General features: G+C 40.3%; 1 protein-coding gene across 2 annotated transcripts in view; it reads right to left on the bottom strand.

Annotated features, from left to right (window-relative positions):
• LOC145434445 (aminopeptidase N-like) overlaps positions 1-14,373 on the bottom strand; it is a 29,901-nt gene extending 15,528 nt beyond the window's left edge. The window contains exons 1-5 of one of the 2 annotated variants that reach the window (XM_080311796.1): positions 14,180-14,373; positions 6,966-7,101; positions 3,470-3,621; positions 1,944-2,122; positions 323-559 (exon numbers count right to left, since the gene is read on the bottom strand). In XM_080311796.1, coding sequence (XP_080167922.1) covers positions 323-559; positions 1,944-2,122; positions 3,470-3,621; positions 6,966-7,083 — 686 coding nt within the window. In that variant the 5' untranslated portion in view covers positions 7,084-7,101; positions 14,180-14,373. Of the gene's footprint in view, positions 1-322; positions 560-1,943; positions 2,123-3,469; positions 3,622-6,965; positions 8,364-14,179 lie in introns of those variants that run through there. The other variant, XM_080311794.1, reaches the window with a different exon arrangement.
• Between the last annotated feature and the right edge of the window lie 941 nt (positions 14,374-15,314).

Genomic DNA, 15,314 nt, shown 5'->3' with positions numbered 1-15,314 from the left:
GTTACATTTTGGTTACATCGCAAATAGTCATTTGCCTCTACCAAAACATGCATGACTCAGGGGAAAAATATAATCACATTAGATCAATGATATGCGACACTTCATACCATTGATCATTGACCATTGATCATGTTAGCTTGATAAATTGATGCAACTGGGCGGATTGTGCTACTGTACAACAGTTGTGACAGCAAAGGTGATCATGGAGTGCGACTGGCGGTGGACCGGCTTGTGTACTAACGGTTAAATCATATTTGCAAACGAAGTAAGTAATACGCTTTCAGAGCAGTCGGTATCTACGACAATCTACCCTACTACTCACACATATTCTCCGTCGCTGTTAAAGTAATCGCTACTGTAAAACCCGGTGTTGTCCGATCTTAGCTGTCCAGTGAAGGCCGCCAGAGCCAATTCGTAGCTGGCACCTTGCTCGCACGCTGCCTCTGACTCGAGAATAACGTAGTAATTTGGTTCGTAGAAGAACATCCGTGTCAACGCTATGCTGAGGCCGTCGTCGATTTTGGTCAGGGACCAGTCATCCAGGGTATAATCCAGGAGTCTGCAAAATCGATTTCATTAAGGATATAGTGAACACAACACGGATCGCAGCATGAAATCCCGCAATACCAGTTCCGTCCAGTACGCTTCAGTTATTCAGTGCATATGGGCCTCATCAATACAATCAGATATGGGAAAAGTGCTCAGCGGAGCTACGTAAGTACAAGTAGAAGTACTGGACTACTAAATACGAGTAGAAGTAACGACTTCCAAGACATTTCAAATCTACGCCTAGTAATTATATAAAAAAAAAGGTAAGAAAGTACTCATAGTAAGTAGGTTTAAATATGGATTTGATCGAGAGGCGCATTCGTAGCAGGTATTTTCGAAGAAGCTATATTTTCAATTGCAGCTTGCATCTGCGAAACAAGCACAACACAAAATGGCTAAGCAAGGATTAATCACACTACCGATATAGGTGCAATCTACACGTTTATAAATCCAGTTACCGCGACCCACAGGGGTAATTTCACGATGTTGTCATGACGATTTCGCTCATAAAAGTGACGCAAGCTTATCCCAAGACTACTTTCCACCTTACAAAATCCAAACTGCGAGAAGTAGGTCTTTTTGCTATAAAAATATGGTAAATAGAACATAGCCACTCGGAAAAGTAGTACATTTGAAAAAAATCCACTTAAATGTTACGAGGAAGCAGACGCACATCTTTACTGACCACATTTGTCAGCAATGAAGTAGGCTACTTCACGCTGTGTGAGTGCTCAGATAAGCTCTGTCTATTTGCACTAATTGCTCAAGTGCTGTTGATATTAGACTATACCTGGACGCTGAGATCACTGCGGGTATTGGAGTCAAAGTATAATGCAATCCGTAGATTTCTGGTAAATTTGCATTATTGGTGCACCAGGGCGTACGATATTCGTATCGTTGGCCCCGGTACCACTGAAAACGATCTAAGAGCAGACCGATGTGGCCCTGCATCTCGTTCACAGGATAGTTTCGAAAATGCAACTATATTGTGACGCCATTCGTTATCCCGCGTTAGGCACCGTGATGGATCTTAGTTGGTGCCGTGATTCCGTGTTCCAACGTATCTTTCTAAACTCCTTATTAGATTACCTTTCAGGTTTACTATTTTTATTTGAAGGCACTACTTCCCATTGCACTTGATTAGGGATAAGCGTTGCACGAAGAGCATTAACTGGTTACTAGAATGACTATCGGACCACATCGAACTGTTAAAATGCACATATTAAGGTGAGATAAGGTGAGATTTTCATGAGTCTTATTGTCACATCACGTGTTCACACATATACACCTATAGCATATGCTATAATATCTCGAAATCTACCAACTAAACACCGTTTATAGCAAGTGAACGACGCAATAATACTTTAACTGCAAACATGCGATAATTCACTAACCTTGAATGCAGTATTATGTAGTTCGTCGGTACATCGCAAACGTATCGGACTGTGGAAGAGCCGTAGAAAACGTAATTGTTCAATGCGATCGGTTGACCGAGGTCGAGGACAGGACGGAGTGATACTTCATATTCATAAGGAATAAGATTGAGTGGCATGCGATAGCTAGTCCATGGTCCCTATGAAGATAGAAATGTAAGATGTCGATATTTCTAGAACAGTTAGTTTGAAGCATATTGTGCATTGCACATGCACAATCATGGAACTGTATAGCAGAGATTCTGTTTCGCGATCACCTCAGATGCCTTTCTCTGACATCTATGATAAATTACTATGGAACTGTTTCGCTTCACAGCAATATAAGTGGCCGGTTTAATTTGACTCTATCGCTGTATGTGAAATTATCTCCTTCTACATTTCCTTGCCAATTTTGTAATACTTTTCCTTGCTCCATGCTGATGTCTTGCCACGTGTGAGTGATCTCTTTCTACTTCTGGTTCACTCCGATTTAATAGAGGGATGTGTACCCACTAACCACCCTGTGTGGCCGCTGGTGGCAAGATCAGTCATGTGTACTGTGTAGCATGCTGAGAGAAAGGGAGAAATGAATCGGCTTGTCGCTGTCTTGCGGTAGCCGGTAACAGGGAAATATTATGCTGATCCGACATGAATTGGTTGCTGTGTATATAGATGTACCTGCATTCGTGGCCATATATCCTTTAAATCTGCTGGTCACTCGATTCAGTTAAGCCTGGAGGATGGTAGCCATCCACATCGGAAAGTTAGATAGGACCGAGGCAGTGTGGTAATGACTCTAGTCATGACTCGAGTTGACTCGGGTCATTTTTTCAGACGCGTAAAATCACTCGACTTGACTTGAGTCCATTTGTGCATTGACTCGACTTGTACTAGAGTCATTTCGCATGACTCGAATCAAGTCATATGACTCGAGACTAGGATGGTCAAGACAGACATATCATGGTAACTTCGAAGAATAGTAAAGTCAGCACATTATTGGTATTTCATATGTCAGTACTGATACTTGGGAAATAAGGTCTGAAACTGTTATGGCTGAGGAAAATTACGATATTATGAATGTAAGCCATCCCTCCAGCAGAGTAGAAAAAAGTGAGTTGAATCGGATTGAACTCACAACTGAACAGTGAACAAAATAATTTGGACTCGGACTCGAGTCATAACACTATGACTCGGACTAGAGCTCGACTCACTGACTTGGACACAGACTTGACTCGGTGGTGAATTGAAAATGACTCGACTTGAGTCAAAACTATAACAGTAAGATTGACTTGTAACTCGGAACCTTGTGACTTGATTACAAGCCTGGATCAAGGACTGAAAGTCTACATTATATTATTTCTGCTTTCATCCTATTTTGTACCAGTATGTACCAGTATGTACCAGTATGTACCAGTACCAGTCTTCACTCGAATTTGAATTGAACACGCAATTCATAGCATTTGAACTACGATGTAATATGAAAAATATTCGCTATAAGATTCACTTACACTTTCAGCTGTGGTCGTTGACATTTCGTTAGTTGTCGTTGTTGTCGTCGACGTTGTGGTGCTAGATGTAGTGGTAGTTGGTTTCGTTGTTGTTGCATCGATAGGACCACAGACCTCGCATTCTGGTCTGCCAGCCAAACCAATAATCAGACCTTAAACAAGATTAAAAAGCTGAAGCAGGTATTTCATGCTCAAATCATCCCTTTTAATAATTTCATAACACGAATACATATTACAATATACGAATAAGTTATGAATAAGAGACGACCGGCCGTGGGACGTTTTAGGAGTAGTCAAGTATACTTCCTCTACATACACTACATTACACTGACGCGAGTGAAGTTGGTTTTCAATTATTCCTACCTCCAATTTTAATATATTAGTACTTGCGCTTCACCGTTCTTACGTTTTTCAAATAGTAGTTTTTGTATAGATTGCCGTTGCTGTTGTTATGATACTGCACATGTGATCAGTAGGGCAAGTTTTTGCAACTTTTGCAACTTTTTTTACAGCTTCTGGAAGCTTCGTAAATACTCATAATGTATGTAGTATGGTGTTTTAATCTGTTTGGAGGAGTTTTATGTTGCAACATTTTGCAACTTTTGTCTATATTTTTCATGCAACTTCTTTCTGCAACTTTTCTCAAGTATTGCGCAGAATATGCTATAAAACTATAAGTAAGACTAAATTAATGGATTTCAAGTGACAATGCGGCCCACCATAGGCGCCGGACGCAGGTATACTGGGTATGCCGTGTTTACCTAGCAATTTTTTCGGGTATGCGGCATACCCACTATTCCGTTAGTCGTGAAACTCCCTGAACTAACTGGTAAATTGTGAGATTCGGAAATAAGCAAAGTATTTTGTTGACGTGCTACTGCTTACGTGAGCAAATTATCAACACATTGATGAAACGTGAGTAATTAGAAAACGCGACGCGACACGACAAGACCGGGAGCTCGATACCAAAGATGTTGATTTCTACACCCGCGAAATGTTGTAATTGCCCTCTCCTGCTCTGTAGAAATATGATATCCGACTCGCCGGCCGGAACCATTACGTCTACTGCGATTGTGATGTCATACTGGATCAAGACTGAGGACGCGGACGAAGTTGATTAAAATACATACAGCATACTGGTTGCGAACAGACTCAAGCGGCGTTATTGATTTTGGTTTGCGATCAGAAGATGTGTTGCAGGCTAGAGATATCAAAAGTTTTGACGCATCTGAAATTGGTGTCACTCTACTCAACCGATTCCAGTTATCATACTTGGGCATTTGTGTAAATAGTTATTGTAACTTTAGTTTGTGACGATAGCTAGCCGTCGCCGAAGATGCGTATAGCTTGTTCCAGGGACGGAGTGATTGAAATCTCCTTATTGTCTACGTGAGTCTTGGGCTACCGATACCTTTTCCGTGAAGTTACTCTGCGAGTCGTCGGTAACTTACAAAGAATAACTATGAATTTTAGATACTGTTCAAAAAAATTGTATTATCTCAATATCATACAATAGAAATTATTAACATTTATACAAGATTGCCAAAAGAAACAAAATCGTCACTTTCCAAGGCGCAAGCCTACGTTGCACGCTACGATGCGGAACTCATGGTCAGTGCCCGCGGAGAACTATTTTGCACACAGTGCTCCACAATTGTCTCGCACGACAGGAAATTTTCAGTGGACTACTGGACAAACATCGTCAGAGTAGAAAGCATCTCAAGGCTCTGTCATCAACATCGCAACAACGGCAGCAACCGCTACCAGCAACGAGTTTCCAATGGAATGATTATGTTGGCAAAGCGACAGCTGCTTTCCTTTCAGCAGATATTCCCCTCTACAAACTTAACAATCCTGACCTACAGGCTCTATTTAAATTTGTTGGACGAAAATCTCCGTCTGAGTCAGCACGCCGAAAGCGAATTGATACCATGGGTAAACATGAAGTTGATCGAATCTGCAATATTCTATCAGATAAGCTCATTTTCATGGTCATTGAGGAATCTGATATTTCAGGATTCAAATATTTAAACACTCTAGTCGGAGATATAGAATATCCACAAACTAGTTATCTTTTGCATTGTAAGATTCTTGGCGCATCACCAAATCAGCAAACCATTGTACATGCAGCAGACGATGCAATACGTACACTACGAACAGACAGAGATAATTTTATCCTGTTGATCACAGATGCTGCAAGGTACATGACAGCAACAGGTCGTGTTGTTAAAGGAACATTTCCGAGGGTGTTTCACATCACCTATGTAGCTCATGCGTTACACAATGTAGCGCAACGAATCCGGAATAATTGTGAGGATGTTGATAACCTAATTGCAGCAGTAAAAGCTTCAGTGGTGAAAAATAATGATCGAAGAGCCAAGTTTTCAGCAATCAATAGTCCCCCACAACCTGTGGTCACCAGATGGGGAAGTTGGTTGAAGGCAACAAAATACTATGCCAAAAACCTTCCGCAAGTTCTTGAGATTGTTAATGCTTTTGAAGGCACGGGGCTGTTAGTGATGAAAGCGAAGAAAGCAGTCACGGCTGAAAGCCTTCCTAGAAGCCTAAGGGAAATTTGTCAATGTTATATTCAACTTGTTGATGAAATAAAAAGAGCAGAGAGCACAGAATGTAGCATTGCTCAAGCCTATGAAAGAGGTTACACATTTGACTTTAGCAGTGATCCATCAAGAATAAAATTGTATTTGGATCATCGATTTGAACTGAACAGGCACCTGAAAGCAATTGTGGAAATGACCCAACCAAACACCAGTCCAGAACTGTATGCCAAATTGTTAAATTGCCAAGCAGCTTCATGCTCTGTGGAACGAAGTTTCAGCATGCCACACAAACTGTTGGCAAACGATCGTCATTTCTCCCCCGACAATGTCTGGAAATATTTGGCACTATATATAAATAGATCGCTTGATTAATTCACTGTCGTTCAAATTTGACGTCTCTTCCTATTTCTCGGACGCCCAATCGATGCGATCGAAAATGATATTTTCACTGGGTCACCTTTTCCAGGAAGCCTTGGATCATGTTTGCAGACCTAGGGAGGTGGTTTGGGTGTGATATTTGATTTGGGGGGAATATCGCTTATTATTTTCGATATTTTCTTGCTGCTTTCATGTAGGTTTCAAACCCTATGTAAATAGAAATGTAACCATGATCGATTGAATAGCGAAGGAAGAAACGGAACAAGCAGACACCATGCAAATTTTAAACTGCTGGAACCTTTCGAGTATCTCATACCCTCATGATTTCAAAAAATTGTATAAATGCAACTTCTGCAACTTTTGATAAAATTTTTAAAAAAATGCAACTTTCTCAGGTTTTTAGTGCTACAAAAACTTTACTAGTGATCAGTAAAGAATTATTTCGACTTTTTGGAGGTAGGCTACTCATGTATATGTTATATTTTGGTTGACTGTTTTGGTTGACAAAGTAGACGTATTTCTATATCATGCGATGTATCAATGAATTTTGCCCTTACCTTCAGCGATAAGTAATGCGACGACTAGAAAGGATACGATGGCAATCGTTGTTTTGGTAAAGAAATATCCTTTGCCTCCCAGCTTTTGGCCATTTTCGTCGAAACTGTCGTAAGCCATGGCTGATTTACGCTATATCTATATTCAAGAGGATAAGCACAAAGTTAGATAAACAGCAGTAACGTTCAATCATACCATGCACACTTAAGTGACGCGATTGGGGAAAAAGTGAATCATATCGGATAGTTTTTTAGGCATAAACTTGAGACGCGATAGCAAAAGTGACAACCTATGTTATGGTTAGGCGGTTCATGCAACCACCCAAAAATGGAAGGGTCCGCGGTAAAAATAAATTAGAAACCTCTGACATGGAGCCTCTCGGTATCTCATTCATTAATTGATTTATAAGAAGTTCTATTGATTTAAAATACCATAAGAATAACGATACAAGAAAAATAAAGAAAGGAGTCAAAATAAATTACCGTAATTCCTCAATCGAACTCCAAACTACAAATATAGTCATGAAATGCAGAATCATGTTAAAAACGAATGCCCATATTGCAAGGTACACACTTAATCTTTTCACAGCAACGATACATGACAAGCTTCATTTCGACACAACTCATTGAAATTGGCTACTAAACATCGGTAATTTTATTTTGGTTGTTGATTTTCAGTTGATCTCGTGCTGGTACTCATAAATCGGTGATCAGATGACTCTGGTCGCCTATTTTGAATGACTTGACTTGATTCGGGCTCGTAAATTGTTTAAGTCAATTTTCTGCTGTGACATATTGAACTCCACAAAGTAGTACTGGCGAGATAGCGTAGTGGTATAATCCACAGCTGCAACACCAATTGGTTGTGGGTTCCAGTCCGACAGAGATCGACTCCAGAATTCCTGTGACCTAGGTGATGGAGATTTATCTAGGCTACTCCGCGTCATCTCATCCGCGTGAGGGGTGTCTTAGAAAAGCCTAGAAGTGGGCGGTACTACAAGTCGGCAGTTCCGGAATCAAAATTTAAAAAATCAGCCTGGTGTAAATGACCATAGTAGCCTAGTCGACAAACACCACGAAGACTACCAACAAACAAACTCCGCAAAGTATTCAAAAACCCGCAGCCACAATTGAAATTGATCCTTTATCTATTAAATTTGATTTCCATTTACGTTTCCGATATGGCTGTAACTCCATCAGCAGCTAAATCACAGATGTAAGAAGTTGGGAATGGCAACAAGTGCAGTGATAATGGTTTTGATTGGCATTATAATATCGTTACAGTCAGCATCTATTTATTCACATGCGCACATGTCACACGTGTTCGAAGCCATCATGGGCTATATGCGGGATTTTAAACTGGTATAAAATATACGAGCACCAATTGTGCAAGATCTGTTTGGTGTGTACTTTGTGCCAGAACCGTAACAGAACTTCGCCAGTCACCCCCCTCTTGAGCCTTCACCGCGTGATAAACCGAACCCCCAGCCATTTAGGCGCCTATGGACAATTAAACATATCTGTATAAATATATCGAAGTTTTCAGTCAGCACAAGGGCAGTCCTTCTCAGCCAAGGGCCGAGGTGTTCTCGCTGCTGATCGTTCTGGCACACTTTTCGGAGTCGCATGTTACATGGCCCATAACTTTATATGTCATGGTGCGTCGTGGCACGGTAATGGCCGACGCCAAAGTGCCCATTTCTATAAACCTTCCGTATTTTTTGTTGGGGGAAGGGTACCCAATAATCAAGATATTTGGCAACATTAATTTGCGCGCGGCGTGAAAATTTCTTGAAAAATATGCATAAATTTCCAAAAAAATACTCAATGATTTATGTTACTTCACGAAATAACTTTGGGCCCCCTTCAAGCTCAGGCCCCCCGATTGGGGGGTTTGGGGTGCGGCAGTTACGGTCCGGCTTTGTGCGCTGGTTCTGGAAGAATCTCATTTCTGGTCTACTCCAAGAGTCTACATGAATTTTGGAGAATGGAGTACATGCAACGGCAGAGCCACTCACATTCAGCATTCAGTTGCATCGTTGCTGATTAAAATTCTGTGTTACTAAGAGCTAAGGTTGGTCCTTTCATGACTATTCCGACAAATTTGACGGCCGGAGATATCAAGACATCGCTGTGCGGCTAACAAATTTATCATAAACACTGGAACATTTTTTTCTTCCCTACATAATGAGTTCGGCTACCACTCGTACTTAGGGCTGCGTTTTAAACAAAAATCAATTTAAAACAAACATGTTTAAAATAAGGCCCTTGTTTAAAATATGTTTTTTTGTCTAAGCCATGACGTCACACATATTCAATTGTGACGTCATAGTAGATTGATATTCACAATTGAAATATGGGGTAAATATAGCTCCTGTGACGAAATAGGCTTCCAAACCCTGTCATATACGGACTAAAATATCTTTAACCAGGGCTGCATTGTCTTGCAGCATTTTTCTGGTCGGTGGTCATCATCATCAGAACATTCATTTCGTACCAATGATTGATAACTACGTACTATAACTGTTGAACCGACTGTTTCGGGGGTTGCAACCATTCCATATCGCATACGACGGCTATATCGAGTGGTAATCGTCGTCCGTAGGCTGATATAACATGTTTTTGAAAAGTATTTACACAATTATGGCATAATTATACAACTTTATAAAAACACAATTTTAAAAAAGGGTCCTTGCTTAAAATGCTATGTGAAACATGTTTTAAACAAAGTGTTTTAAACAACCATTTGTTTTGAATGCAACCCTACCCGCACTGCCTTAACGCAGACTTTCAGTCAAATAACTTCGCTAACATTGAAATATACCCCTACAGTGTTCAGCATGTGAGCAATATTCTCAGCAAATAGGCTTTTCGAAGTACAGAACTTCAATATTGCAGTAAACAATACGTTCATATTGTCATATTCATTCCACTGGATGCTTTTCGACTGGCTCTCTTCAGCAGTGAATGCCAGTAAATGAGGTTAACCAAGTTCGAAATATAGAAAAAATATTGTCGTTGTGACGCAATAATGACAAGTACACATATCACAATATTCTTTCTATATTTCGAACTTGGTTAACCTCATTTACTGGCGTTCACTGCTGAAGAGAGCCAGTCGAAAAGCTTCCTGCGGAATAAATATTCTTAGCAACTTACATAAATAACTAGCAACTCCTGTCGTCTTATTAGTTCTGCATGTGTACCTGCATCTGGCCAGCCACATAGTAAAACTTGGATTATTTGGTGACTTGAAAGAGACTTCAACTCGGAAAAGTTGGGATGCTGTGACTTTTTGCCTCTTTGCAAATTTGAACGGCTGATCTCGTGACGAGACTTGATTTCAAAAATTCTGAATTGACCTTGCTTAACGCGTGACTCGGGTGTAATGAATTGATCCCAACACTGCCATAAACCAAGCACATGCACACACTTATTTCATGTTTCATCAATGATATGTAGGGAGGGAAGGGAAATTCGATTTTATAATTGAACTATATTCCTATTACTATTTATGCTTCTAGTCGAGGAGGTCATTGAAGATCCATCCACCCTCTTCTGCTTCCCCGATTTCTTGAATCTTACTATAACGCAATGAATCAAGGTGTCGGGTGGCGATGAGGAGTCTGGATTTACCACATACATGAGGTCAAGTATTCTGGAGTGGACGTCGGCTGTACAGGAACCTGCAACCCATCGGGGTTGATACACATAATATACTACTGCTCTATTCGCCAGCGGTGCCCCTCGGCGGCAGTCGGTCATGTGGCGAATCCGAAATCCTGTTTCGGGCATGCCCTTCAATACCAAATGAGGTATTTTGGGTACTCGGAAGAATCAGAATGAAAATTGGCTGCCCCTCGACACCTGATTATGAATATGTTTGCGGGTTTGTATCACTGCGCAAAATGTTTTAGCGAATTGCATTGTGGTTCGTCATTAGCGTATCTTTAACTATTAAATACGCTGAGACAATGGGGTCGAGTTATTGCTGTTTTATTTGCATATAGGCTATCTATTTATTATCTAGGAGTAGTGAGATACCAAAATTTATTTGTATTGATTCGTGACGTTGAAGGGTGACTATAGGCAATGAGTCGTCAGTACGAATGGTGTGAACATGAGGTTCACGTTCGCGTTATGTGTGTGAACCTCAGAAATTTAGCGGTTCACGTTCACAAACGAACCTTGGTAGGTTCTGCAATGTGAACCTTTTTCATATATCACAATTTTCCACGTCATCACAACATCTTTGGTTGACATTCTTTGCATTTCAACTGCGGGTCACTCTGGTATATATGGCGCTGGCAACGTAAAAAAAAATCAACTCTAAACGAGCATGCACCTTGACAATCTCAAAAATTATACTTGCTTTGTTACAAAAGTTTGCTCGAAATATCCCGTTTTCCGTTTGTGAATGTTTAGGGACTATGCTGTGAGCTTAACCCGCAATCACACAACATCAAGAGCGAAATACGCTACATATAGGTAGTGAGCGAATGATGCTTATTCAACCAATCAATGAAACTCATATAACGAATGCATCGTTGTCTAATGTAAAAAATCTACCAGGCGTATGGTGTTCATCTTGATTTGATTTGTTTATTGTATAATAAAAACCAAATCCGTGTGATTGGGGTGTTGGCTACTTCTGTATACCTTGGTAATGGGATAATATCGGTAGCAAGTATAGAAACCCGTTTTACACTCTGCTCAATATCAGTGTAATTGTGAAATTGTTGGCAAAGCGACGGAAGATATTGATCATTTGATTGATCCGGCTGATGCATTTGGCGATGGTTAAAAAGTCAGTATGTACTTCAGCAATGTGGCTCGAGTTGTCGTCAAGTATCGTGTATATTAATATATAAATTCACTGAAAAGTATGGTTGGAATTAGCAACATGACGTCACGTGAGGTCATGAGGTTCACGTTCGTGTTCACACAGAACCTTTCAATAAGGTTCGCGTTCGCACGGACCTGAGCCTTTCATAGGTTCACACCATCCCTACTCGTCAACTTATGCCAACATTTGTTCAGTGTCGGGCAATCCTTGATCACACCGCGTGATGCCGATAAGAGGCTGACCATAATTGTATATAATAGGTCATGTCGTGCCTTAACGTCAAATATGCTTCTGAAGCATGATAAATAGGAATGCCTTATCGAAATCACAATGTCCACAACCCACGTCTATTTACCTTGTTTCTGTCATCATTACGCAATCAAAATATAATATCTATGCCCCAGTAGTGATAGCACTGGTCTCGCAATCGGCAGGTCCTGGTTGAGTCTCATCGGCGGCTATCACACTGAAACGAAGCCACCGGTGAGATCCATCCATTGCAGTGCCGGTCCCGAAATCGGGAAAATGGGTAGATTTACGTCAGAAATAACATACGGCGCTAAGTAGTAAACACTTCAGTCACACTGTAATGCGGTTCACCGATCCCGATGTGGCAACCCCTATTCTGTAAATGACATGCGGAAAAGTGAAGCGATCGCATGGAACATTTGAGAATGCGGCACTTGATGAGCATGCGGGTTAAAGCCACTGGTGGTCAAAGTATTCATCATTGGTACAGATATAGAAGCAGAAGTACGTAGTAGATTTCGACTCCATTATAAGTAGAAGTAGCAATTTCCAGGACATGTCAAAACTACTGCAAGAAGAAGGAGGAAATGCCAGGACTAAGATCTAATGGAGTGTGTAATTTCAAAAATTAGATTTGGATTAAGTGTCGCATAATTCTAGCCGTATATCGGAGATGACGAGTTTTGAAATTGCAGGGTCCTTCTTCGCGATTACCTCAAAATGACTAATTCTACTAAAATATAGGAACAATTATCGAACATAAAGTCAGTTGCCGTGACACGGGACTATTTAGTGCAGATGACCGTGTTGGGATCAAGTCACTACCTTCGAGTCACGAGTCATTTCGAGTCATTGCACATTTTGACTCGAGTCAAGTCAAGTCAAGTTAAGTCAATCGATTTTAAAAGGTGACTCGAGTCATATAAAGTCACTCGATTTTTGGAGGTGACTCGAGTCAAGTCAAGTCAAGTCAAGTCACGAGTCAAGTCACAATTCAAGTCAAGTCGCCTTTTCGAAGTATGAAGCATAATTACGACATTGCATTTTGCTAGCTGTTTGAAATACAAATTGAGTGGTCATTGATTCTGAACCGATGAACAACTATAGAGTTAAATATACACGCAAAACGGCGCTGTATTGCTCACATATACGTAGAACTGTTGAACTGGATAAGTAATTCCATAGCCTCATTTTATAGTTACCATCCAAAATAGAGCATAGAGAATAGAGAAACGAGTTGATAAGATGCAATATGATTCATACATATTGATATGATACTATTCGCGTCTGCGCCAATGGTTAAGGAGTATATTATAAAATATCGACTTCAATTTCAATAAAACAAGAGATTTGGTTAAGGTAAGAACAGAGAACAGAAATAGATATTTTGCAAATATATTACTTCATTACTAGTTTGCGACAACGTAAGCTGTAAGTTTCGATCACTTCGTTTGTGATAGAACAATGGAGGCTTAGTAAAACGCACGATCATTGAATGATTGGTCGCTCTCATGGGCTACACCTGCGATTCGCGAACAATCCGAACGTATGCAAGATACAGTTACTTTTATCGACACCGATTACTTGATGACTTGAAATTGAATCAGGAATTTTGCTCCGAGTCACGACTCAATCCACATTTCTGATACGCCGAGTCAAGTCAAGTCAAGTCATACGAAAAAGGTGACTCAAGTCTGACTCGAGTCAAGTCATGATTCGATTAATCCCAACACTGGCAGATGATATCACAATTTCACCTATAAAGCCCAAGCAAACATATCCCCGAATTAATTTATACTTAACAAAATCCAAAATCTAAAAAACATTATCTTTTATTTTGCGCTTGAATAAGGAGTAAAAGTAGACAAATCGCACTTGAGTACTCCGAGAAAGCAGAAGTACTTCATTACTGACCATCTGTACCATCTGTTGTCCATGGCCATTGGTCATACGTCGAACAACATGAAATATATGCTATTCGTTGACTATTGCATATCTAGAGCATGTACTTTGTTACTGTTCCAGTATCGACTCCTGATTAGACTTTTATCGTCGTCTGTCTTCCGATAACATCATTATATAACACTCTCCACTGTTTCGATGATGAGACGACTGGTATTACCTTATCAGCTGCTGTATTCGGTTGTTCGAACGAGGTCATGCTTATTGCTTCTCCTTGTGTAGTGAAGTTCATATTTGCAATGATCCTTCAAGAAAATGATCTTTATGCTCGCGGAAATTCCTATTCATTATCGTCGCAGCAACAGTTATTAGCAAAGGCTATAATCTCTACATGGGATACATTATTCCTACATAGGATATATTTCCCGTTTGGTGGAGCAGGGTTATTAGGTTCAATAAACAAATTTACGATCAGCGCAGCACCAGCTTATACTTATTTTAAAATTTCACGCTTGATTGATTTAATCTGTATTATCTACATCAGTAGAGCAGAGGACAAGTTACATTACACAAAAACATGTTTACTTAGTTTTGGTAGCGGATCCAGCTATCGATTCCAATTATGTGGCAATGTGGCATTCGATACCCCCTATTGCATATCTGAAACGGAAATCAATGACTGAGCAGCGGTTGAATAAGAGGAACGTTACTTAAGGATAACTATTTCCACCTGCGTTAACTGGAGCTCGAACGATGTCTGCGATGTAAGCCGATTCAAAATATTCTTCCGACAAAGTCCAAAGCCGATATAACAATGTGACATGTATTTATGCTGGGATTTTTAACTAGCAACGGTAGGTTGAAAAATCTTCATATATATTTACATTGAATCTGCAGGCATAGGCTTAAGTAGGAAACTATATCACAGGCTACTTTCAATCCATCAGGCATAGTCTACATCGTAGTTTATGAGAATAACTTTTCCGCATTTTCACCAAGAAGTAAACGTCTATTTTCTGATAAATCAATTAAACTGCACTGAAGAACCACGTTAGGCGTGATGAATAATATCGATATTCCTACTGCCCAGAAAGACACCGGTGGGGATCGGGGGATAAGAAATGTTGACAAGGTCAGAGATATCGCATTCAGTGAAGATGATAACATTTTGCAACTTCTATAGATGTTTACGTCCGAAACTTGACAGTTGCTGCACTCAAAGTCAATCTCACACTTGTTTACCAGCTAATATTTCGTTCAACTCCGCCCGCTGCGCGGCCTTGAGTTCAACAGCTAAGGTAAAACATATAGCTTTTACATAAAGTCATTGCATACATTGGACTGAACACAAGCGT

Source organism: Botryllus schlosseri, chromosome 2 (genome assembly GCF_051294905.1).
Source record: "Botryllus schlosseri isolate E-star chromosome 2, Bs_hap1, whole genome shotgun sequence".
In the NCBI taxonomy this organism is placed as follows: domain Eukaryota; kingdom Metazoa; phylum Chordata; class Ascidiacea; order Stolidobranchia; family Styelidae; genus Botryllus; species Botryllus schlosseri.
The sequence above is the reverse complement of the archived record's forward strand: the minus strand, read 5'-3'. Positions and strand labels throughout refer to the sequence as shown.